This window comes from Sebastes fasciatus, chromosome 15, assembly GCF_043250625.1.
Source record: "Sebastes fasciatus isolate fSebFas1 chromosome 15, fSebFas1.pri, whole genome shotgun sequence".
Classification (NCBI taxonomy): Eukaryota; Metazoa; Chordata; class Actinopteri; order Perciformes; family Sebastidae; genus Sebastes; species Sebastes fasciatus.
The window spans coordinates 28,829,005-28,855,794 of record NC_133809.1 but is presented as its reverse complement, the minus strand read 5'-3'; the positions used below and the strand labels follow the sequence as shown (position 1 = coordinate 28,855,794).

The window sequence follows — 26,790 nt, the reverse complement described above, 5'->3', positions numbered from 1 at the left end:
TCTTCTGCTGTGTGCAGTGGCTGCGGTGCGCTGCTGACCGAGGCACACACACACACGAGCAGAGGACAGCGTGCCCTTCGGCTGCATGCATTCAAAATCCTTCACCGCAGGGATGTGCGGAGGTGTGCGGAGTTAGTTGTGTGTTGTACTTTAGAATGTAACCAGCATGAAACAATCAGAATATAACGTTTAATTTGTATCCTTTGTTCTCAGTGCTCCCTCTCTTCATTCACTCTATAGCTCGCTCCACCACTGCTGCTCTCTCTCTCTACCTCTTGGCTTGTTGAGCCGAGGAAGAGTGGCAACCAACATTACCCGACAATTGTTACACATTATACCTTTAAAGCGGACGTAAACAAATGTGTATCCTGAGCTGTTTAAGTGCATTTACCATAATGTTACCAATTTTAGCTGCAGCTGTTTTTCCGATTTTAATGTACGACCATGTCCTTCTTTGGAGATATTATCTAGCAGCCTGTTTGACCTTTTTCATAAACGCTTGATATTAAACACAGACAAAACTGAAGTTATTGTTCTTGGCCCCAAAAACCTCTGAAACATATTATCTAAAGATATAGTTACTCCAGATTGCATTGCCCCGACCTCTAGTAAGGAATCTGAGTTATCTTTAATCATGATATGTCCTTTAACTCCCACATATAACAAACTTCAAGGACTTCCTTCTTTCACCTATGTAACACTGTAGTGGTTCTGTGAGCTGAAAAATTTTATGTTCTCGCTCCTGGAAAAAAAAAGTGTGTTGTCAGATTATCAAGGCAGCAAGATGGGGATTTCAGATGTTGTATAATGTCCTCCAGGTTTTTATGGGTTGATCGGACAAAATGGTGTCATGGTATTTGAATTGATTTTTAAGTGGACACCGGGACAGCAAGTCAAGTCAAGACATTTATTTTTTGGTTGATGGCGTCATTTATTTCGGATGGATAAAAAAAATTATGTCGCCAAACATACCGCAAGTAAAGTCTATGTGTGGGAAACACTGCTTATATTTCTAATCACTTTACATTAACATTTAATTTATGTTTTTTTGTGCTCATTCAAAGACAGTGTAATGAAACTGTGAATTACTTTAAAACAGCTCAGTTACTATTTTTATAATGAAGATGTCTTTGTTTCCCTGGCACATAAGGGGGTATCGGTATTGGCTATCGGCCAAATTGTTATTTTAAACGTTGGTATCGGCCCAGAATTTTACAATCGGCACATCTCTAGTTAACGCGTGATGGGTCTAGAACTCTAAAATTACAGAGACCCAACATTCCCCCGTGAGCAAGCATTTGGGCGACAGCAGCAAGAAAAAAAACTTCCCTTTAATGGTAAGAAACCTCAAATAGAACCAGTCTCTGCCTCAACAGGTTGGGTTGAGAGAGACAGAGATACCATCCTAACGTGCTGTAATACAATGCATTCCAAGCACTGTACAGTGTTATTGTTGAAATGTAGTCCGAAAGCAAGGGACAGCGTCAGAAACACATGTTCCCAGAGGCTCAAATATCACACATCAGCAAAACAAAAACACAATTCAGCATGTTAAAACTGCTGAAAATCCAGTTTTTACTTTTTTCTGTCTCCACGTTTGGAGCCAAGCACAGGAGGAGTTTTGTACTGCAGTACCCAACATCACCTGTCAGTCAAGCCCAGTGCATACTGGGTTTGTACCATCAGCCCATTCTCATTCCTGTCAAATACCGAGGCTTTGTCACGGCAAACATACATAGGCCTACATACATTTTTTTCAACAGGGAATTATCTGTAACCAATCAGGTGCTGGTGGTCTCCTCTTCAACATGGTGGCTGTAACCTTCAATCCAGTTGCTTTATGTCTATGTTTGAATTCTTTTGGGGATCTTTACAGACGTATCTGTCCACGTTTCATTGTTTCAACACTTAGCTGGGTGTACAACTCAAATGTTTGGACGAAAGTTAGCTGTCCAGTCATGCATAATGTGATAGGCTGAAAAGGAGGGATACATCTGATTGGCTACAGGTAATTCCCTGTATTCATTAATTTGTGTGTAATTTGTGGATCGGGCAACGTTAGGGGAATCTCATAAAACCCACAAACAAATGCAGTGAAGTTCACACATGACAAGCAGTTTGTAAATACATGTTCAACAGTGTGTACAGTATATAAATCAAACAACATACAAATATGTTTTTGATGAAAATTGCAAATACTTTTGAATACATATCTTTGAGAATTTCTATTCATTTATCAGAAATATATTTATGAACTTTATTTTTTATATGTGGATTTTTTTTTACATTTCTATACAACAATCACTATTTTTGTGTGCATTGAAAAAGAGAGTGGAGAGAGTCATTTATATTCAAATCCAAAATACATTTGTGAAAACTACTGTGTGCATTCATTAATATTGAGACTAATCTGACTGTGAATGGGTCCAACAAACACAAGGCTTCCAACCAGGAGACTGCTGTTCGTGCATCATGTTACAATCAGCTGTTCGTTCATGTCCCAGGTTCATAACTTTCAGTGTCATTTTCATTGTACAAGCGTAGTAGTTTTAAGCCCAACCATGTAGTTCGTTCCTAAACCTAACTGTAGTGGATTTGATGCCAAAAATAAAGGGAAGCCAAGGGGTGTGACAAAACGATGGTAAGTGACGAGTTGGGATGAGAACGTGTTGGTACCATACATTAGCCACAGCTGTGGCTTACTGGATAGATGGGTCCGTTAATCACAAGGTTGGCGGTTCAATCCTGGTGTCCTTGATCGAAACACAGATCACCAAGTTCCTCCCCGGGTGCTTCACAGTAGCCCACTCCTCCCAAATGCTTTGGATGGTTATGTATGTACTGTATATGACTAATTCAATAAAGTAAAAAAAAAAAGTTTTACAAATATACTAGAAGAAGTAAAGTGAATTGTCTCTTCTCTGTCAGGAGTCACAAAACCTTTCAAGGAAGAGGTTCGGGGTGGATGGATTGGTGAACAAAGCATCTGACTTGAATACGAGAAACCACTGGTGTCTTCTCGTCTTCTCGTCTCTTAGAGTCAACATCGGTTTTGTCAATAACCACCGTCTTTCTCTAGCCTTAACCAAGTAATTCTTCTTTTAACCATGGCAGTGAAGGTTCCCTAACCTTAGCAAAGTACTTATTTTAGCAGACACGGTTTTTACTTCACCATGATCAATTAGTTTTTGTCCTCAATCCTATCCAAACCACAACCACCATTTTTGTAACAGTTATTCGTAACAATGTAAGTCAATAACAGTGTATTTAATTTGTTAAATATGCCGGACTTCAAGGATTAAAGGTGGATTTTTGAGGCTGATACAATGTTAATACAGTGTCGATCATGAACACAAAACATTAACAAACATTTGAATAAGGAAAACTACAGTTCATGGCTGCTAGGTCTATCAGTTATGATGAAATTGTACTTACCAAAGTAATTGTTGTTGAGTTCTGGGATCATGGTGACATGTCTACATTGTAGTCTAACAGGGCAAGAAAGACGAGCAGTCAGACAATTGGAAACAAACCAACAGTTTATCCAGAGTATCAAACACACTTTATTTGGTTGATATTTTATATAGCCTAATATGTTAAATTGCATATTTTTTTACTTTGCCAGTTCATGAGAGACACCCCTCGGCATGTGATTTCAGACATCACGCTCTTGCATTTTAAGTTTTACGTCTCCTGGTCTGGACAGTCTGCTGCGGCTAGAATAATCAGCTTGTTTATAGCTTTTTAGCTTTGGGTGCTAACGCATTGGGGACCGCAGATACTGGGTCAAGATAAGCCACAATCTGCAAACTGACGCCTAATCTCCACGGCGGGTCCACTTGTCGTCAGTATTTTGGATGATTGATGTGCTATCTGTGGATCACTTCTGCTAAAACTATTTCAACGCTGTGGACTCTGGGTTAGAGCCCCTGCGTATGAGTGCTTGTGACCTCCTTGTCAGCGGCTGCCACCACCCATAACTGGTTGCTCAACTTTTAAGCTTTTATGCACTTTTAAGCCCTGTACTGGTCTCCTTGTTATCTCTGCTCATCAGCCACCATATCTACTATCTATGGCTCCACTAACCTCCCTGTGTCAGCTGCGCCCGCCTGGCTGAGAAGACCGCAGAGCTTGAAGGAAGAACCTCCACACTATACCAGATTCAGAAATCCAAGAAGTTCATGGACATTATCATCTTTGGTCCTGCACAAACCGACACCAGTGGCCGAGTGCATGATGCCACTGCTCCCTGTACTGCTACTGTAGCTGCTGAAGCCGCCTCTCCTCCAGAGTCTGGTGTCACCGCTCACTGTTATGCTGCCGATGCTCCTCCTCTGACCACCATCCCTGAGGATTCCTGGATACGGCTTGGTGCTAAGCCTAAAGCCCTGGTCAGCTCCACTCCATCCAATCAGGAGACCGTGTTCCTGGTCGGTGCTGGCGGCAGGAGAGTGAGGCTCATGTGGAGAACAAATACGGCATCCTCGACCTGCGTGACTTCCATCCTCTGGCTGTTGATTTCCAGCGTCCTCCTCCTCCATCTCCCCGGTCATCCCACAGCTCATTGTGTCCTCCGATCCCCCCACCAGCCATTCCTCAGCACTCTGCTCGCATCAGAACTCGCCGCTCCATACTGCTCTAGCGCAGCGGCAAGCTCCTGCCTCCCCGCTCTGACCATCCTTCTCCACTCACTTCATCTCCATCGGTTAAGTCTCCTCCTCCGACCGCTCCCCCTCCAACCGCGCTCATCATCGGAGATCACTTGATCGTGAGGAGAATAACGACAGCAACTTTTTGCTTTTCAGGTGCTAAGGTGACTGCCATCCTGGAAAAGATTCCCGAAATCCTGACTCACTTGTCAAGGATGTTGTTGTGCATGTTGGCTGCAATGACATTTCCAACAAGTCCTCTGAATTACTGAAACTAGATTTTAGCAAACTCATCGACTCCCTCTTAGTCCACGGTAGACGGGTCTTCATCAGCGTACCCATCCCCACACACAAGCGTGCCGTGGGTTGCTTCAGCCGCACACTGAATTTCCAGGCTCGAATTAACCTGTGCAGGCTGAAACGTAGCTTTTATTGACAATTTTAATCCCTTCTGGAAATATCCAGCCCTTTTCTGCCCTGATCGCATCCATCCAAATGGCCTTGGTTCACGCACTCTGACTGACAATATTCTCTACTCCCTTTGGTCGTCTCCCTCACACTGACTATCGCACACACTCACACACCGATGGCACAGCCTTCGGGCTTACTTTAGGGTTCAGTATCCCAAGGATGCTGCCACTGCAGCATTCAAGATCATACATTGTAGACGGAATATTCTTAACACACCTACATCAAGTCAACACACCCAGCTCTTTGAACAGCCGATTTTGTATCTGCCATGGATTTATAGGCTGTTCCTGCCAGCCCGTGAGACCAATTTAAATGTACTAGTGCAGTGCCCGTTTGGAGTGCATGCCCATCTGGGACCAATTGTGAAATTCCTTTATAGTTAGATTATGCTGCTACAGCACCACCTATTGGCCAAATGGCACCAAATTTGCCATGGTCACTCAGCAACATATCTACGCATGTCAACCAAATGTGGTCAAATAGGCATTAATAAATGTGTTTACAAATTTGAAAATGCAGTTTAAAAAGAGAAAATAAATAACTAGATTCACAAATTGAATTAAGAATACTGGTTTTAATCAGGCATTTAAAAGGGCAACTTCTTCTCCCATTTGCATTATCTTTTCCTTGCTTCTTTTAATAAATGTATTAGCTATTGGATTTGCTGACTCATTTAGCTTCTCCATTTAGCTTCTGCATTTAGCTTTTCCACGACCCTCACGGTTCTCCACCAATTAAAACGAGGCAAATCAATGCAACTTAGCCACATGGGATGTAGCAGGATCTCTGATTGGCTGTCAGCTGGCGTCTCTTTCAATGGCGCTGCAGACTCACCATGAGACTCACACGGAAGTGGGAACGAGCGGGAAGGAGAGGAATGGATGCAGATCTCTCTCTTAATCCCGCACAGAGAGATAACAAGACGTTTTGGTGTCTTTGAAAACTCTCCATCACAGTATCGTGGCTACGGCCATCCACAGTCGCGCTGTCCTGTTATGACAGGAGTTTCATGATGATGTGCTAACCTCCCCCTCATTCTTTATCATTCCCGCAGGACTATACCATCACCATGTACTTCCAGCAGTCCTGGAGAGACAAGCGCCTCTCCTACACGGGCATTCCTCTCAATCTCACCCTGGACAACCGGGTGGCAGACCAGCTGTGGGTCCCCGACACCTACTTCATTAACGACAAAAAGTCCTTCGTCCACGGGGTGACGGTGAAGAACCGGATGATCAGACTGCACCCGGATGGAACTGTGCTCTACGGTCTCAGGTGAGAGCTGTTTCCACTCTTTACTTTGTAGTCCTTTTTAACTGCAGAGACTTATTAACCCGTTAACTCTGGGATTCCCAGATTGAGCTTCTTTCTTGTATTTCCACTGTATTTCCAAATTGGGACCTCTGGCTATTAAAAGGGCAGCTATGTCATTTTATGTGCTATTTGGTGGATGAGAGAAGTAAGCAGTTGTTTAACGGACAACAGTGGAAGTAGTGGCATTGATGCTATTGCTTTTCCAGGAGAATCCAGGTCCCTGCTGCTGGGGCCTGCACAAGGCGGTTGGTGGCCCCAAATGGTGTCAAGCACATCAAACTACTTGTTGCTTTGCTCCGCTGCTTGATTATTTTCCCATAATTTTGTTTCCTCTTTTCATTTTTTTCCCCCCCTGCACTGTTTAACTCGGGTCGTGTCTGTCCGCAACACGACAAGCAAACAACTTTTAAAATGTGTGTTTACTGAACGGAGTTCGGATCGATCAGTGCCAGGCTATGCAGCTGCTCCATCAACACTCAACATAACGTCATCTAGGCATAAATACGGCAGCGACATTGTTGTAAATGGATTAAAAGTGTGCCGAAATAACTACATAATGATGCTGATTAGTAAAAACAAAATGGATTCATGCTTTGTCAGGTCTGTCCGCAAGACGACAAGCAAACAACTTTTAAAATGCTTGTTTTCTGAATGAAGTTCTGATCGATCAATGCCAGGCTATGCTAACATCGCAGCTGCTCCATTAAAACTCCATCTAGGAATAAATACGGCAGCAACAACGTCAGTAATGACAGCGGGAGAATCTCAACACTGATAAACTTTCGCGAAGTATGTGTATATTGCTACACACCACTTATATGATGAATGCTTTTGATACACATGCTTTAATAAAAAACTGAAATACTTTGAACCTTGCATACTGTATGTCATGCTCATACCTTTTCACCTTATATAAAATGTATAATATACTGACTAGTAAATGTTACCATTTACTATTACTGAATGTCATTTGCTTCATTATAAGTGTTCTTTCAATCAAATATTAAGATATAAGTGGAAAAAACTGTTCATAAAACATTATAGACATGACCACTGACTATTTGTGTAACAATTTAGCCACAAATTCACACACTGACCAGATACGGTCCAGACATATACTCGGTTTTGACCGAGTCTTGTTTGAAGTCTAGCACCACTAACAAATCTCTACTAACACTGTGAAACACATTGTATTTTCTATACCTGCTTCACAATAAAAGCCTCCAACTGGTTTTACCGATAGAAAACTTTTAATATAAAGCAGCAGCAGCTGGAAATGTTTGATGTGCATTTGTCTCGCATAGCCAGACCTATCTCCACAGCGCTCTGTCAGTGCTAAAGAAAGATTGAGCTACACACATTATCATTCTGCTAATGGGGGAGAAACACTTTGGCTTGTTTGTATTTCTTTAAACCAATCACAATCGTCTTGGGTGGTGCTAAGTACAGGTTGTAGTTACAGTGCCGTGGCAAAAACGGTAACACGCAGATAGCGGAAGGGGAAATACGCGTCCAATGGCAGACTTGTACCCACAGTCTACATCCGGTGAGACAGATGTGCATTAACCCACTTACCACTTGTTAGTTATTTTGGTTGTCTCAGGTTTGGTCACCTCAGACTGTTGAGAGCTTGAATGTAACAGCATTTTTATTTATATCTATTTACAGTGAGAAATTACTTTCAGACAGTTGCTATTTCTGACTGCTGTGCACCTGGGAAACATGTGCCTTGCTTCACTATCGCAGCAGGCAAATATGAGCTATCAGGTCTTTTTTGTGACATAACTGCATATTCAGAGTTTTTAGTAGTACTGTAGTTAAAGGTGGAGTCAGTGATTCTGGAGAAAGAATAAACAAATACCCCTCTCCAGATTTACCATCCCTCTTGCTCCCATTGCCTTTCTCTTTATACACCCATGGCCTTTCCCCTGTTCCCATGTGCACGAGCACAAACGCCCCCTGTTGCTGATTGGCTGGAACAGTGTTGTTTGGCTCGGCCCGAGAAACCTTGTTTGTTTCCCATTTACAGAGCCAGAGCCTGTAGAATGGACAGCTAACGGACTATGAGGAGATATGTGCTGAATGACAAAACGTTTATTGGATTAGAATCGCTGACTGCACCTTTTGTTGCCTATTTTATGCGGTGGAATGTACAACGAAAAAATGTCAATGAGCACATCTTGCAGGAACTTTGGCCTATCCTCAAGGCACCCCCAGGGTGCCCTCAGCACCCATTTGGTAGGGGGTGCTACAGTATATCATGATAAAGAGGCACTAATTGTAGTGCTTGTCAGCCAGTCACACTGCAAAATTGGAACTGTCTAACAACTCCGGATCATGATAAATGTTTACTTTACATTTTAAAGCTGATTGGCTTCTTCCAAAGTGTGGCACTAATAGAGCAACTCTTAATTAGAATAGGACTTTTGGCCATCTTTGCATACAAAAACACTACAGAGTTCATTTAGTAGCTGCTGATTAGCATGGAGAACATCAGGCTTCCATCAGAAGGGCAAGTGTTGCTCACATTAGCAAGGTAGTTCCGTACCCGAGTACACCTGCGTCATCATCCACGTGTATTTGTCTATGTTAAGATCAGCTGTATGTAGCGGAGCATCGTAAAACACTTTATTCAAACTTGACAGAAACAAAATAAAACTCAACAAAACCGTCGTTGTTAGTCTTTCCAACAATCACCAACTCTGGTTTGGTTGAAATAAACTCTGATTTCACCGAGTTTGATCTGAAAATATGCCGCTCTACACTTTGTTTCCCCCCTGTCTCTCTCTCTCTGCCTGCCGAACAGCTGATTGGCTTTCGTTCTTCAGCGGTAGACCATTAAAGCCAAATAAAATAATATCACCCGACCTCATCGCCTACTATTGTTTATATTTTAAGGAACCTCTCGCCTGCCTCCCTGCTTTATCAGTCATGGCCGTGCAGTTCAGAGGATGAGATCCGCGCATGCTGCGTGCAGATACAGGCATAGATATGAAACAGTTTTATATGTATACAGATGTCCTACAGATGACCTTTCACAACTACTGGCTGATTGCTAACGTTACTCGCGTTAAATAGCGGTCCACTTCCATGTTTAGTACGGTACGGAGCGTTCACATTAATTAATCGAACTAGACTTTAGGGACAAGTGTACTCGGCTCCGCGGGCCCGGGTCCCTGATGTGAAAGCACTCTGTGTCTCCTCTGGAGCTTTGAGGGAGAAACCAGCTGGTAAATCATTTACGAAGCTTCTCCTGGTGCAGTGTACACACGGCCGTGCCCTCTGCAGCAGAGCACAGCGATGATGAAGTGAGCTGTGCGGAGTTAACTGTGGAAAAAGTGGGCCGGTCACTGTCGATAGTTCAGTCGTCTGAGTTCAAAGGCATCCTTGTGTTGCAGAGGGAGAGGAATGATGACTTCACAGTTTTCAGCAGAGAGATTTTTTTTTTTTTAGCTTTGAGGCAAAGCTGCACATTTTAATAAGGTGCTGCAGAAGGCCTGTCGTGAATCAGCATCTAATTCGGGCATTTCACATCGCTGTATACGATGGGTGTCACAGTGTGGCAGTGTTTATAGTGTCACCGACCATTTAAGTCGTGCATATTGCCACTGGCGTGTTATGTCATCTGATCATCCTTTACATTTCTGTGTAAGCTATTCATGTTTGGTTGACATCAACCGTGTGTGTTGACGGTTTTGGCTTGCATTGGTCAGCACCATCATGATGCACAGGATTTGGTGATGGTGTGGCAGGTGGCTGAGCAGCAGGCCTCTTTTACAGTTGACAAGAACAGGAACAGAACCAACATGGTTATCATGGCAACACTTAATTTAGAGGAAGACACTGTGATGACTGTAAGGGCGTTTTCATGGTACGATTGATCCGTACCGTGCCCGAGTAGGTCTCAATACTGTACCTCACACTGGCCTCAATACTGTTCCTCAAGCTGGCCTCAATACTGTTCCTCAAGCTGGCCTCAATGCAGCTCCACATGCAGATCCTGATACTGTCCCTCATGTTGGCCCTTATACAGACCTTCGTATCAATATTTCTCATGCTGACCTTGACACTCTCTCAGTTGCAAACCCTAACTTACCTCTAAATATACTGTCAACCATGATTGAGTTATGCCTGTCTGTTGACATGTCAATGCTTGGCACTTTCAATAGTTACTGTATTAGAGTTTCAAACTTGTTCAGAGAGCTTTTGTGCCATTTTTGCCACAAATATATTTTTGGATTCTTTAGCTGATAATTTGCAGCCTGAGAAAAACCATAACTGCTGCATCAGCATTATGAGGCTGTACAAAGTAGCTTGATGCACTAGTGGCCTTTCCTTGCACATCAAGCAGCTTTTGGGCCAAGATACCCAATGGTTGAGGGCATAGATTGTAGTTCGACACATGTCCTTTGGATGGTTCGAAATAAAAGACATATTTTGGGAAAAAATATTTTTTATTTCTTCCCCCCTTTAACACTCCATTGTTTCAGTTATTGCTTCTCTATACTGTAAAGGTTTTGAAACAGAGATTTGAACCTAGAATTCCTGGTTGCAACATTTTACGTGTTGTTCTTGTATAGATTTAATGATATTTTTTCACTTTAAGGAACAGTGTGTAGCATTTAGGAGGTTCTATTGGAAGAAATGGAATTTCATATTAATAAGTACGTTTTGTTTAGTGTATAATCACCTGAAACTAAGAATCGCTGTGTTTTCATTACCTTACGATTAGCCTGGTTTATCTACATACGGAGAGGGTCCTCTTCACGGAGCCGGTCGCCATGTTTCTACAGTAGCCCAGAACTGACTCTTGTTGTGTTTCTAGTGGTAAAATGTTGTTGTACATGTTACAGAATAAACATTAAGTTAATAGTAAATCTGCTTCTTGCATCATGTATTTAATGTAATGTAAGAAGGGTTCCCATACTCCAAAAAAAGGCACTGAAGAACTGGAATAATTAGGTATTGAACATTAGGTTATTTCACATGCTAAGAATCACCAGCATATTAAATTCAGCATCATCTCTGTAAAGGTTCTCATTTGTCCAGATCAGTGGATATCTTGTGGTCTCACATCCAAGAGGCTTCATCAATATGGAACTGATGGTGAAAATGTCCTCTTGACCAAACAGACAAAGTCCAGTTGCTTTAAATTATCTACGCCACGTGTGTCATGTAAAACTAGAGAGGGTTCCTCTGCTTTAAGAAGACAAGGAGAATAGTCATTTTTAAAATTATTACATTATGTGCTGAATTTATTACTTTATTAAACTTTTTGTTGCTTAGTTTATAATGTAATAATGTTCTCATAATGTAATAACTTATTACTTTATGAATAAAACTGTTATTATGTTATGCGCTCAAGGTTTTATTACATTATGTGCTGATTTTATTACAATTTAAATTATTACATTATGCGCAGTTATGAGTTGCTACAACTCTAACTGATTTTAGAAGCCCCCCTGGTTGATTTACTCTAGATCTGGGCCTGGTTGACCTAGCCCTGCAGGATAAGCTGGTTTTCACCAGATGAACTCAGCCCAGTTGGCCCACACAAAGAGAGAGAGAGAGAGACAATGACAGAGAGATGTACAGAGAGCAGTATATCAGGACAGACCCAGAGTGCTTTCCATTTAGGGCCTAACAGGAACGAGCATGTTGAAAAGGACAGAGTGCAGTGGCTAGATTTGTCCAAAAACAACAGTGGCTGGCCCGGCCTTCATGGCTGAGTGAACACAGGCCTTGTGGGCTGTCCTCATCATTCCCTGTCTCCTCCAAGGTAAACACTTCTTTGTGTGTCCAGATAAGAGTACTTGATCCCCCCCTAAGTCAGTTCACACACAACGTATCCCTTCTGCCTCGCTCAAATCTCCTTACATTTTTTGATCGTTCTATCCTTTTTAATACTGCCCTTGAATTTTCATTCCACTGAGGAGGCTGTTTCCAGATTGAGAGAAAAACATTACAGTGATGAAAATGTCAATCCTTTCTATGGTGATATTGTCAAGCTTGATGGAACCGCATGCGTCTGCATCTCTGCCTGAGAACTCATGACAGTTCATATTTTTCTCAGCAAGTCTTACAAAATTATTCCCAAAATGATACTGTTACAAAAACGATTTCCTTTGAGCCACTATTGTGGTTAGCGAAAGATCGTGGAACAAATCCAACTGTTTGTTGACTGTTGGTAGGACATGGGATACAAACCCAAACCTCCTGGTTGGAACACACTGACCACTGAAGTTGCACATTTTCCTTATGACTTACAGGTTATGGATTCTGTCAATCTGATTACATTATCAAATATGTGTGATCTGCTCTCTACAGTCTGGCAGGTAATACAATAATATGCAGTAAAACTTAACACTATACAGGGCTGCACAGTGGTGCAGTGGTTAGTACCGTCGCCTCATAGCAATATGGTCGCAGGTTCTGTGTGGAGTCTGCATGTTCCCTGTGTTAGCGTGGGTTTTCTCCGGGTGCTCAGGTTTCCTCCCACAGTCCAAAGACATGCAGGTTTAGTTGACTCTAAATGTCCCGTAGGTGTGAATGTGAGTGGGAATGGTTGTCTGTCTCTATGTGTCAGTCCTGTGATAGTAATGTGACAGTCTGGCAACCTGTCCAGGGTGTACCCCGCCTTCACCCAATGTCAGCCCCCCCGCAACCCCAAATGACATAAGCAGTTACAGATAATGGATGGATGGATTATCACTATACAGTATGTGTCTTAGTAAATATTAATGATGTGTAATCAGCACAACTACTCTCTATCTCCTCTACCCTGAAATCATTTTTGAGGACATGTCTCTTTTTCTCCACCACTTTTGGGTGCAGCTTTTCACAGTTTCTGAAGGAGCTGGAAAGATTTATTTCACACTGACATGCTGCAGAATCATTATCCCCTGCAGGCTCCCACAATTATTCATCCAGTGTGCTCGCTGCCGACATAAGGGCTATATTTAGGTTTGCCAAAATGATCTCACCACTGACTGGCACATACACATTCTGATTGTTAGTAGCTCAACACCTTGGTTTGGCGAAGAAGACGTTGACACACATTTGGGCAATTTGGTTATAGTTAGTTTTACACACACCAGCGGTATAAGGCCTTTTTGGCTGTTACTGATGGAAGATGGCGGCAAAAAGATAAAAGATGACTGAGCAGCCACGTTTAGTCTTTGCTGCTGGGCCTGTGCTGATGCACAGTTTAAAAAGGGTCGTAGCGGTCATATGGTCACACAATGTGATGTGGTGAAACAGTGTGAGTCTCTGGACCACTGGAAACCACGGGTAAGTAGACGGGAACACTCACACTGTAGCGTCATCGTCAGACGGAAACACCGAGCAGCCACAGGCAAACAGGAACCAAGAACAGAGAAGCAGATCTCAAGGTCGAGGGGACAGAAGGATGATGGGTTTACCGGGAATCAGACGAGACAGGTAGGTCAGAGGAAGGTAGGGTCGGCAACAGGAAATCAGTTCGGAAAAAAGTGCTGGAGAGTCTTGCATGGGTGGTGAAGAACAATCTGGCAAAGATCTGGAGTATATATACTGGCACTGAGCAATGAGGACCACAATCTGGCAAAGAGTGTCTGAGAGGTTGGGGCATACTGTATTTACTGGCTGTGAGCAATCAGGAACAGTTTAACAAAGTTGCTTTGATACGGTGAGAGTGACTAAAGCTGAGGAGCGGGAAAACCAGGGTGAATGGAAAATGACTGAATGAGAGCTGGGTGACTGGTCATGCAGAAATGAGCAGGTGACCAGTAATGCAGAACTGTGACAGCGGGAAGTCCCACCAAAGAGATGTTGGTGGCGGGCCTCCACGCGCCGCTGATGTACCGCTCACCGATTAGATATTGTAGTCATCATCCTATGCAGACGATGCTGGTGCCTCAGCAGGGATGACCGGAGGCAGCGGCGAAACATAGGCGACTTCAACAGCATCAATCTCAAGCTCCGGCTCACTTTCATCGCAGCGAAGCATCGCAGCGAAGCATCGCAGCGAAGCATCGCAGCGAAGCATCGCAGGGAAGCATCGCAGGGAAGCATCGCAGTGAAGCATTGGATATGATCCCACCGCTGCTGGCATCGAATCTTGGGCAGCGCTCGGCAGGCAGGGCAGGCTGGTGGCTGCTGAATACCGCTCTCTGTGTGGTCTGCGCCGAGGCACTCGAAGCAGGCGTCGTGAAGATCCGTCCCGGCGATGAGGCTGGGACATAACAGGCACTGACGAGGTTCTTGAAGGGGCGACTCCATCCATGGAGATGAGCAATCATTGGGCAAATTGCCTTTCGCTGAAGAGAAAAGAATGACAGACAGCTGTGTGCACTGCCTTATATACTGTGGGGTCTGCATGTACTCGGGTAGGCACATCCTGATTGGCCGGCTACACATGGCTAATGTGTGCACAAGAGTATTAGCCATCGAGTACAGTAGAGGGCGAGCCTGTGTGAGTTTGTGTGCTTCCGATACCAAAATCTTGCCCCGTTTCCTACATATTGTACATGTGAATGCAGAATCTGTTTATCGAGTTTAGGGAAAGAGAAAGCAGTGCATGGGAACTTTTTGGTCTACCCATTAAGTGTATAGAATTTAAGGATATGTGTGCATGTGACTTTGAGACTGACTGAATTTTTGGTTGACTCAAACGTGTCAGCAGAGATGGTTCAGTGAAGACTTATTTATGCCATTATGGAACGGGTGAACTGCAGCATCCTGCAGCAGTCCTTGCTGACAAGTTACAGAGCTGACACACTCTATTTTTACTTTCTGTCCACACTGCATCTGCTTTATAATTCATCTAGTCCTTCCTTATGCTGTCCAGGACATGGATCGACAGCCCCAGAATATTCAAGAAGGTAAGAAAATAATGAATATTCATGTCTTGAGGGTTTTTTTACGTCCTGACACTGTAACAGTTGAGTATGGGGAGATGTGCGTATAGCTGGACACCCACGCAGCAGAGTGAAGAGAGATGATTAAGGAGGAACATCAGTGGATTTTTCTTGTCTTCCAAAGTCAGAATTGTCATCCCTTTTCTCTCACCAATAAAGGTTTGCTTATGTGTACTTACTGTACATCACAGTTTCCAATAAGTGTTAAGAAATATAATTTGAACTAAAAATAAAATGTACAACATTTCTGCAAATGCTAAGCTCTACGCAGCCATGATGAGGAGAAATCCAAACCACTGCCACATTCAGCACCGGGACAGACTCCTTATTAGAGATGCAGATGATACAGATACATGTTAAGTTTAAAGTCCAAATAAAACCATCCACTGGAACTTGTTTAACACCATTTCCGCCAGGCTCTTTAGGGGTACTATTTTCTCCAAATCCCACGCCAAAGAGCATCTGCATCCTTTTTTTCGCGCTGATCAGACATTAACGCCTCATCAGTCTCCATCTCTTTAGCGCATTGTGATGACTCAGGCTGTGCCACTGTGTTTGCATCGTGCAGCAATGACATCAGTCGATACACAGCCCCTACACACCATACACAGCTTATCTAGTTAGAACCTACATAAAACTGGTATACTCTTAGCAGTGTAAAATGTGCTATTTTCATATAATATCTATTTTTAGAAAAACTATTTGCATGCTGCCACCTGACACAGTAACAGTCCATGGCAAAGCAAAAGTACCGGACCAAAATGTTGTTTTTGAGAGGCTAAATACCAACAAATATGGATTAAAGCAGAATATTTTGTTAGATAAAAAACATGATGTGAATTTTTTAAATGGTTAGGTACATCTATCTTTTTTCAATACATTTGGACTTTTGGACTGAAGACAGACAATAACATAGAGAAGACCGTGCGACGGGCATCACTCGCTGTGAGAGAGAGATAGAAGGTGGTCTGCACGCAATGTTTCTGTAAGTTAATAATAATAATAATTCAAATGTCAACTGAATGACATTTGAATGACTGAAGCGCCAAACTACTCAGTAAAGCCTTAATTATTTATGCTCATAGTGCACACGGCCCTTGTGAAAAAAAGTTGTGTCAAGTATGCTAACTGTTAGTATGCTACAGCACACTTAAGTGTACTAGCACACAGACTAATAAATAGTATACATAAAGAGTGTTAAAATGGAATTTTTAAACTTAAGTGTACTTGGGTACGCTACAAACATACTACTGCATATTCATTTCATAATATTAAAATTGCACTTTAAGCATATTTGAAATGTACTAGTAATAGACAATTAATATATTTATATTAGATTTATAGCATACTCCTTCAATGTACTCTGCTACACTTTGAAATATGTTACAAATATACCTGTCGAATGTAATTTGTTATTTGAAATATGTTACAAACAAACTTGCAGAATGTTCAAGTTTAAAGTTTGTTTATTCGTCATATACACAACAATTAAAGTAAAGCAGTCATTGCCAATGAAAATCTTGGGTCTCAGGTACCCTTCAACAATGCTCATTATAAATGTATCTATATAAAAGGAAAATCACACAAGTAAAAGCAAAATGAGAATCAAAGTAATAAAATAGTGCAAATTAAAATGGCAGTATTTCAAATGTATAAACTGAATGCATTGCATTTTCAGGCAACAGCTTGGGTCTATGTTTATTTCCTGTCTGTTTATGTCATTCACATACACTGTAACAGGAAATAAACTGGGACACATCTGGAATGTACGGTATACATTTACAACTGTGAAATGGTCTAACATTATATTGTCTGTTAGCAAGTTATGCTAATCTGCCGTTAGCTTTAGCTATACTAATTGGGGTGAACAACAACAACAACAACTCTTGTATACTGAAAACATCCCTGTGTTAAGTCATGGGGGTGTTAAGATTGTGACCAACCACCTACAGCGTTTTCAAAATCATAGGCACACTTACTAAGGATGAAGTGAAAAAGGCCTGAAAGTCACTTTATATTAAATACAAAACACACCTTACTCCCTAAATTAAGCAGTAAAACGATGCCATCTAAAACAGCATATCTCTTAAAACAGCATAAACCATATGTGTTTACATTCTGAACACAGAGGTAACTTGTAACGATACAAATTATCTACCAAAGTAAGCTTAGCAAGCTAATAAACATTAATTTCTTTGTTAAACTTTACCATTAGACAGGCAACACATTACCATAAGACCAACAACGTTACACCTGCTGTATTAAATATAAATGCTCACCTACATAGGCAGCGCTAAAGTGTCTTTCCGGTAAACAGAGGCTGAAGCGACCATTGTTACTAACTTGATTTCTTCCCCGGAGTCTTTGTGCTTTCTCGTCTCGCAGGTATCCAAGGATCGGGATTACACCTGGATCGGGGTTGCATCTGCTGCCACGTCTGCTGCCTGTTTGACACCCAATGCTACCATCATTATCAGCCTTTTTATTATTAGTTGTAGTAGTCACATTTCTATTATTATTACAGCTATTATTACTGATATTTCTATTATCAATCTATTACACCCGCTGCTATTGATTATTGTTATTAGACCTGTTTACATACTTATACCTGCTGTGCTATTATTGTGGTTGCAGTGCATCTATCTGTCTCTCTCTCTCTCTCTGTCTCTCTCTCTCTCTCTCTAAACCCAACCGGTTGAGACAGATGACCGCCCACCCAGAGCCCAGTTCTGCCCAAAGGTTCTACCCGTTAAACGGGGAGCTTTTTCTTGTTACTGTCGCATAAGAATGCAATGCTCATGGGTGATCTCTTGTTGGGTCTCTAAATTATAGAGTATGGTGTAGACCTGCTCTATATGAAAAGTGTCTAGAGATAACTTCTGTTATGATTTGACGCTATATAAAAATAAAATTGAATTGAATTGAATTGAACCGCCACCGACCTCTAACAGGCCAACTTCACACTACAAAGCCAGCCACAGAAATCCAGTTTAACTCCGCTGCTGGAGTACAATGTGCTAACACTAACCGTGACACTGACCAGCTAACATTGGCGTTAGCATTATCTGCTTCCGGAAACCTAGCTTCTTCAGCTTACCTTGCAACTGATCAGCTTGATTTACTTTCAGTCAAACATGCGTTTCTGTATCATTCAAATACAAAGAAGTTATAATTACAATATTAAACGTGTCTGCCTACTCTCCTTCAACGTTTGTCTGTGTCTCAAGTACATTAAATTACCACTTTAAGTATTTGCAATTTACTTGCAATTACTTTTTACAAGTACTAATGAATACAGCTTAAAATCAATTTATATTAAAGTGCACTTTTTATGATTCTATAATTTCCTCTTCTAATGAAATTACATTAAAATACACTTCACAAAAACACACTAGTAGTGTCATTTCTACATGCCCAGTCATCCAGCTCCCATTCAGTCATTTTCCATTCACCCTGGTTTTCCCGCTCCCCACCTTTAGTCACGCCCACCTCATCAAAGTAACTCTGTTCACGTAGTCCTCATCGCTCAGTGCCAGCATATATACTCCAGATCTTTGCCAGATTGTTCTTCACCAGCCATGCAAGACTCTCCAGCACTTTTTTCCGAATTCATTTCCTGTTGCCGACCCTGCCTCTCGTCTGGTTCCTGGTAAACCCACCAGCCTTCTGTCCCCCGACCTTGACATCTGCTTCTGCGTTCTTGGTTCCTGTTTGCCTGTGGCTGCTCGGTGTTTCCGTCTGACGACATCGCTACAGTGGGAGTGTTTCAGTCTGTGGTTTCCGGTGGTCCAGAGACTCCCATTGTGTTACCACACTCTTCATCGTGTGAGTACCTACCTGCTGGCTTCCCGATTCTCTGCCTGGCTTCGACTTACCTTCTGCCTGGCCCCTATGGGTTTGTCTGCTTGGACTGTTTGCTTACCTGGTTTCGGATCCTCTGCCTCCACGACTACGTCTCCTGCCTGCTCCTCTACGGTACCGTTGCCTTTACCTGAACTGAACTGTGTGTCAGGGCAAACGTCACCGCCAACTCACCTGTTTCTCGGTCCAGTTCGGCCTGCCGAACCAACCGGGTAGTCAGAGACTCTGTAGAGATTCATTGCAGGATTGATGAACTGCACTGTGTGCAGCTTTACGTGCCCTGTCGTGTACCTACTGAGTTTAGCATTAAAAGTCATTACCAACTATTCCTGGTCTCCTGTGTGCTGCATTCGGGTCCTACCACTATTGATCTTGGTATGAATAGTTCTCTTAACACAATGTTAACTTACTAGCTTTTTTTTCTGGAGCTTTCAACCACATCTCATAATAGTAAATGGACTTGCACTTATATAGTGCTTTTCTAGTCTTCCGACCACTCAAAGCGCTACATTACACTACATGTCAGCATTCACCCATTCACACACATATACACTGATGGCAGAGGCTGCCATGCAAGGTGCCAACCTGCACCTGACCCATCAGGATCTAATCTAAATACTCATTCACACGCCAATGGCTCAGCCTTCAGGAGCAATTTGGGGTTAAGTATCTTACTCAAGGACACTTCGACATGAGGAGCCGGGAATCGAGCTACCGACCTTCTGATTGGTGGACAACCTGCTCTACCTCTGAGCCACAGCCGCCCCAAACACTAGTCTTCATCAGTTTGCCCACTGTTAAATCAACAGGTACAACCAGAAGCTTTGTAAAGGATCCCCTGCATTGCATATAGATTTTAAAGTAAAATGATTTAATTTATGGCTGGGCTAGCCATCAATTAAATAATTTTACTTTAAAATCTATTTTCATAAAGCAGTAGCAACACTGACTAACAATCAAACAGCTGTACAGACTTTGAACAACATTAGCTATTTTTGCTAATGTCTCGTTTTTATCTTCATTGCACCAAGCTACCAAGCCAACATCCACCAGATACAGTGCACTGCTGACGTCAGTTTCGATGCCAAACACCATCTATGCTATGCAACTGCTAACAAAATGTTGTCTGTCTGTAGCTTTTAAGCCACAGCTGTCAATCAAACATTTACGCTGACCCATCCACTTCTTCCTTTCAGTAATTAAAATAAATGTATTTTCAATAAATACATGCTTTTTGTAACCCTAAGAAGATTTCTGCAGGTTAATTTCCAGGTAGACCAATGGAGGCCATGTGACTAAATCAAACAGGTAGCAGTTTGATTTAATGTTTTGAAGCTCAGTGATGCATGATGTATTCTGAATGGGGAACTGCTAGGGGGCCTGAGTTTGCTGTAGATGGCACAGCTACAGTACTGTACACACACCTACCAGCTTCTTCGTCCTTGTGCCCCATCTTTCCTCAAAGCCCAGAATTAGTACATTGATTACAGTACCACTAACTCATTCACAGCATTTCTGAGTAGCCTAACATATCCCAAAAAGAACAACAGTGTGTTCCAATCCACGTACTTCTGGAAGTACACTTCAATGTAGTGCACGGTGTGCACTCTGTACTTACGCCCACGCCTACGATGTGTCCTCCTATTGGCTGAAATGCACCGGTATGTTTACATACTGTCTTGTTTTATTCTGTTATCTACGTAGCCCATAGACATCTATAAGGCACGTTGTTCAGCACCGCAAAAGCCCCTGCATCAACTGCCGCCATTTTCACATGTTTGAATAGTGGTCGTGGTCCCGCCCCTTCCGCTACGTAGCCAAGATGGCGACAATTGAGTGTGAAAAGTGTCCAGCGTTCCACACTCAACGATTTGACCGCTTTGAGTACAACATCCGGGTACTTCGAGTGCACTGCATTTTGCCATACTTCACAGTGTGAACGCACTTATGCACTCAAAATAGTAACTGTAAGTATGGAAGTACGCGGATTGGAACACACTGCAAGTAACATGCCTAGCTGGGACATGTGCCTGTAATAAAAGGTGAAAACCAAGCAAAATAGAGTTCAAAGGGTTACCAACAGTACATACTGCAGTTACACAATGTCTTTTTTAGATTAGACATTAACACACGCTAACCTCTCACCTATGCAGACTTATAAAACATTTGAAAGTACATTATTACAGAGGTTCAGCTTTCTAATTTGGAAGGGTTCATTTTAATTTAGTCGGCCGGACCGCCGTCAGGACACAAGATGCTAGTGTCGGCCAGACCTTCGACGGGGCTCGAGGAGCTGGTGTCGGCTGGACCGCTGACACAGGAACTGGTTGAAGTCGGCAGGGATCCCCTGCACAGGATATGACTTGGCGTCAGCAGGGACCCCCGACATGGGAACAGACATACCGTTGGCAGGGACCCCCGACACAAAAACAGACTTGGTGTCGGCAGGGACCCCCGACACACAAACAGACTTGGTGTCGGCAGGGACCCCCGACACAGGAATAGTCTTGGTGTCGGCAGGGACCCCCGACACAGGAACAGACTTGGTGTCGGCAGGGTCCCCCGACACAGGAATAGTCTTGGTGTCGGCAGGGACCCCCGACACAGGAACAGACTTGGTGTCGGCAGGGACCCCCGACACAGGAATAGACTTGGCGTAAGTGAGAACCCCCAACAAAGGTAGTGGAGCTGCATTTGTGACTAGTGCAAGGGCAATAATGGGAAAGAAACAGATTGTTCAGGTCCAGTCGGGATGTAAAAGGATTTGTGTCATTGACGGCTGAGTAGGAAGGAAGTGTGCTGTGGGATTCAATGTGAGGGTGAGGGATAAGCCATAGTGTTCATTGTTTTATGAAGTCAAATGTTTTCCCCAGGCATCTGGAAATCGAATGTTTTTCCTCGTCTTGAAGCTTGAATGCTGGATGTGTTATGGTGTGGAATGAACTGACCATTTGTGCATTTACTAAATGAGGATTTTGTAGTTGTGGAAGTACTGTAATGTAAGGGCACAGTATATTAGTGCTCATGATGGATTTTTCCTCACATATCAGTACTTAAAAGCTTTTTTCTTTTTCTTCTCAGGATCACCACGACGGCTGCCTGCATGATGGACCTGCGCAGATACCCACTGGATGAGCAGAACTGCACCTTGGAGATTGAGAGCTGTAAGTGGCTCAGAGTTTATTACTGCATTTCTAAGTAGCTTAACATATCCCAAAAGTAACAAGTGACATGCCTAGCTGGGACATGTGCCTGTAATAAAAGGTGAAAACCAAGCAAAATAGAGTTCAAAGGGTTATCAACAGTACATACTGTAGCTTCATTTAGTTTTATTAGAAAGGTCATTTAAAAAAACATTAGAGGGACCACCGTTTTTTTTTTTTCTTCAACCTTCTGACTCAACAAGGCAGGCTTTTGTCAGGGTGGGGATAGGGGTGTTTTATTTCCTACATACTGTTTGACATTCTGCTAAAAACAAGGTACACACAAGAAGTGAAACAAGTGAGTGCAAACATGGTATCAAATGTTACGGAGTAAATTAAGTAATAAAATCCAATTTTACACAACAAGCACATATGCTTACATACACATTTATAACTTCATGAACAATTAATTCGGTGTCTGGCGTCCGCCGGACCGCCGGACCGCCTACAGGGCATTCTTAATGTGTTTGTGAATGGTCATAGCCCCAACGCAAAGTCTCTCTCACACCTGTAGTTTGTTTCAGTTGGTAGTTCTGGTCCATTTTGTCTTCGACGGACTGAAGAAGAAAAACGGTAACCCTTTAATTTACAAGCCGTTAATTAGGTAGTAATGTGAAGAAATTGCCAGGCAATGACAGTAAAGTTGAATCAGTAAAATCAATATAATGACAAGTTGTAATATTAGAATTACCTGGAATTATTATTGGGTAATTACAGAGTAAAGTCAAAGCAGAATAAAGAGGTTTGGTCTGTAATTGTATGGGAATTAACAAGTAGTAGTAGTGGAATTACGGGTAATTACTCTAACATTTTTAGGTAATTACACAGTAAAATCAAAGTAAAATAAAGGGCTTTGGTTTGTAACTATATGGAAATTAATTGTCATAGTAATGTTAATTGGTAGAGCCCACATAGAGGACATTCGGTTGGTTTCTGTATAGGATACCATAGAGGCTAACATCATACTTTAAGTAGTTACAGAGTATTTAGCATTTGTACCCCTTATTGCATTGAAACATTTAGAGTCTTTGAGTTTAGAGAATTTAGAGTCAACAATTAACCTAACCTGCATGTCTTTGGACTGTGGGAGGAAACCGGAGAACCTGGAGAAAACCCTCGCTGACATCATGCAGCCCTAGTTGCAGTTAGATGAAGTTAAAAGCTCCAAAGTTAAACAAAAAGTGGACCTCGTGTTAAGGTTATTTTGTTTAATAATAATTCCTTGTTTACATACAGACAGGAGGAGATTGTGTGGATTCAAAAAGGCATCTTTCATCTTTGATCATTTGTATTACCTTCATTTTAATTTGGCCATAGCTGTGAACTTGAAGCCTTACTTCATGCACACATTCATAGGCACCTGACCTCGTCATTACTCCATGATTGCTCTTGTCCACTCATTTTACCCGGTTATTTACCCCTCTGTCACTGCCATCAGCAACAACACCGGAAGCTTCCACCCACATGTTTCACACGTGCATCACATTACATTCAGTGCAGTTCGTTTGTAATGAGAAAACCAACCAGACTTCGTTTCAAAAGACAAACTCTGTCAAGTAGACCAGATATTTTCTGAGGACTCCAGTGTGATTATAGCAGTCACAATGAACTGAAAGTCTCACCAAAGTGAGAAAACGCTTCCGATTAACAAACTAAACCCGGCAGGTGTGAAAGCCTCCTCAGCTGTCAACTCGTGATCACATTCTGTTCATGTACTGTAGCGCCTGAATCCAAAATGTGCTTGTCCTTGTGATTCAGTTGAGGTTTAACTTGTTGTATTCCCCTGTTTCTCTCAGATGGATACACCACTGACGACATTGAATTCTACTGGCAAGGAGGAACTACAGCAAACTCAGTCACTGGGGTGGAGAACATCGAACTGCCCCAGTTCGACATCATAGACTACCAAACCCTCTCCAAGAAAGCTGTGTTTGCCACAGGTAACAGAGAGTCTCTTTAAAATCATTAATTACCTATTAAAAATGGAATCAGTAACCTAATCCAAGTATCACAATAGAAAAGTAATGTAATCTGATTACTTTCCGTTACTTTTGGATTACCTCAATAACATATATGCAAATAAAATGCTGAAACTTCGCCATTATTTTGTATGTCAAGCAGAAAGGGGGAACAACATCACAGTACAGTACCCACTGTACCCATATTAAAATAAAGTAACCTACATGCACATTTCTAGGGCTTTACTGTATGTTATTGTGGTTATTTAAATGTAATTTATGGTGCTTTTAGATTGCTGCTAGACCGCCCGTTGATACAGGTGCGTGCCTCCCTTTGTGCTTTTTGAACGTAGTGGAAATGTTGTTTTTGAAAGACTAAACGCCGACGAATATGGATTGACATGTTGTGGATTTTGAAAATGATTACATCGCTCTTTTTTCAATACATTTTGACTTTTGGACTGAGACAATAACAGAGACAACTGAGCGCCGCGTCACTCGAAGAAGGAAAGAGAAGGTGGAAGGTGAACTATTGCCTGCAATGTTTCTGTACGTTTTTAAAAATAATAATTTGAATGTCAACGTTATGATAGAAGCTCTGAACTATTCGGACCACAAATTTGAAGCGGTTTGCTCATTTCCTACGTACCGTCTGTTCACACTGGGATGCACACTCTTGATGAACTGGAAAGTGTGCAAACCATCCTACTTTGTGATAACTTGTGCTGCACTGTGATGTTGTTCCCCTTTTCTGCTTTACATACAAAATAATGGTGAAAAGTTCCACCCAGTGACAGCATTTTTTTCACTAACTTTGGCCAATCCACCCACCTGACATCTCCCTCGCTGATCTGCTGCGGGTTGCACGCGTGTGTCCACTAACACGATGTGAGATTTGTGTCCTGAAGTGTTGTAATGTGTGCGCATCTGCATAGTAACCTATGTCGTTCTTTATTTTTAATGTATTTTAAAATTGTAACCCTGCTAGTGATCCCCATTTTTACCAAATGTATGTTACCTTTTTGTGCATCCTAATTACATAACGCCGTAATCCGTTACTACATACAGTGTCAGTTTAACCATTTTGACCTGTGAATTTGAGTAAATTCAGCATAATGTACATTTCCACAGCACTAATTCCATCAGTACAATGTCAGATTCATATCACTTTCACCACTCTGCTGCTCTCACTTTCTCTTTTTAACATAAATACTGTTTTCATTTATTCATTGATTCCAATCCACTTAAAGACTCTTTAATACTTGTTATCCAGAGTGTAGCTTCTGTATTTTTATGGCAGAGATCCAGGTTTCCTCTTACATGTTAATGACTGACACATTGTGTGAAGACAAAGTCAGTTCCGTGTGCCAGCCCATTTAACCTCTGCTAAGTCTTCTGTTAAGTTCTTTCATTTACTGTCTACTGTTTTTCTGTTTCTGTTGTCAAACAAGTATGAAATAGTGATGTGTTCGTGGTTTCTAAAAATGCACGTTACCAGCTTTCATCCCCAGACTGCTACACTGGTCCTTATCTGCTGCACAATCAACTTAACTAGAGGTTAATGACAACAGCTGTGTGATTGGCTATTCTGACATTTCAAGTGATTGATCACAGAGACAGTTGTCTTCTTAACTGTACATCATGTTTTATATTTCTGTGATTTGTGGCACTACATTAACAATGTTTGTATACAGCTGTATGAATATCTGCAACCCTGTGTGTAACAGGCTCTTATCCACGTCTGTCCCTGAGCTTTAAGCTGAAAAGGAACATTGGCTATTTCATCCTGCAGACCTACATGCCCTCCACCCTGATCACCATCCTGTCCTGGGTCTCCTTCTGGATCAACTATGATGCATCGGCTGCCAGAGTAGCCTTAGGTCAGTGACTTTTTTCAATTCCTTACAGATTAGATTGTTGGCCGGTCGGTTGGTCTGGTACTTTGGTCCAGACTGAAATATCTCAAAAACTACATGGTATGCCGTGGTATTTCTTTTACAGACAGTCCATGGTCGCCATGGCGATGAATCCAAATCATTTTGGTGATTCTCTGACTTCATCTAGTGCCATTATCAGGTCAAAAAGGGATGACAACCCACAACAGTGTTCAATATTAACTTTTACAAGACCTGTTAGTCATTCAGTCTCCTCATTTACTTCTGCTGTACATGTTTGATGAAATAAACCTTTATGAGTAACAGCGGATTCAGCCCGTTCTCATTCCATAGGCGTCAAATACTGACGCTTTGTCACGGCCGTCTGCGTTCGATACCGCCACACAAGGCACCCTTTAGCACCGGTATGCGTTGCACCGGGCTTTCCAGTAACTACAATGTAAACCCATCCACAGCACCAGTAAACGCTCAGGGAAAGCGCTGTGGTGACGTAGTTTAAAGAGCAAAAGAGACACAAAGTGCGGGTGGGTCAGGTGGCGGAT

At 42.2% G+C, this 26,790-nt stretch overlaps 1 protein-coding gene across 1 annotated transcript in view; it reads left to right on the top strand.

The window, feature by feature from the left end:
- Window positions 1-26,790, top strand: part of gabrb1 (gamma-aminobutyric acid type A receptor subunit beta1) — a 54,857-nt gene that overhangs the window by 16,533 nt on the left and 11,534 nt on the right. The window contains exons 4-7 of the mRNA XM_074609772.1: window positions 6,175-6,395; window positions 22,274-22,356; window positions 24,192-24,335; window positions 26,081-26,233. Coding sequence (XP_074465873.1) covers window positions 6,175-6,395; window positions 22,274-22,356; window positions 24,192-24,335; window positions 26,081-26,233 — 601 coding nt within the window. The remainder of the gene's footprint in view (window positions 1-6,174; window positions 6,396-22,273; window positions 22,357-24,191; window positions 24,336-26,080; window positions 26,234-26,790) is intronic.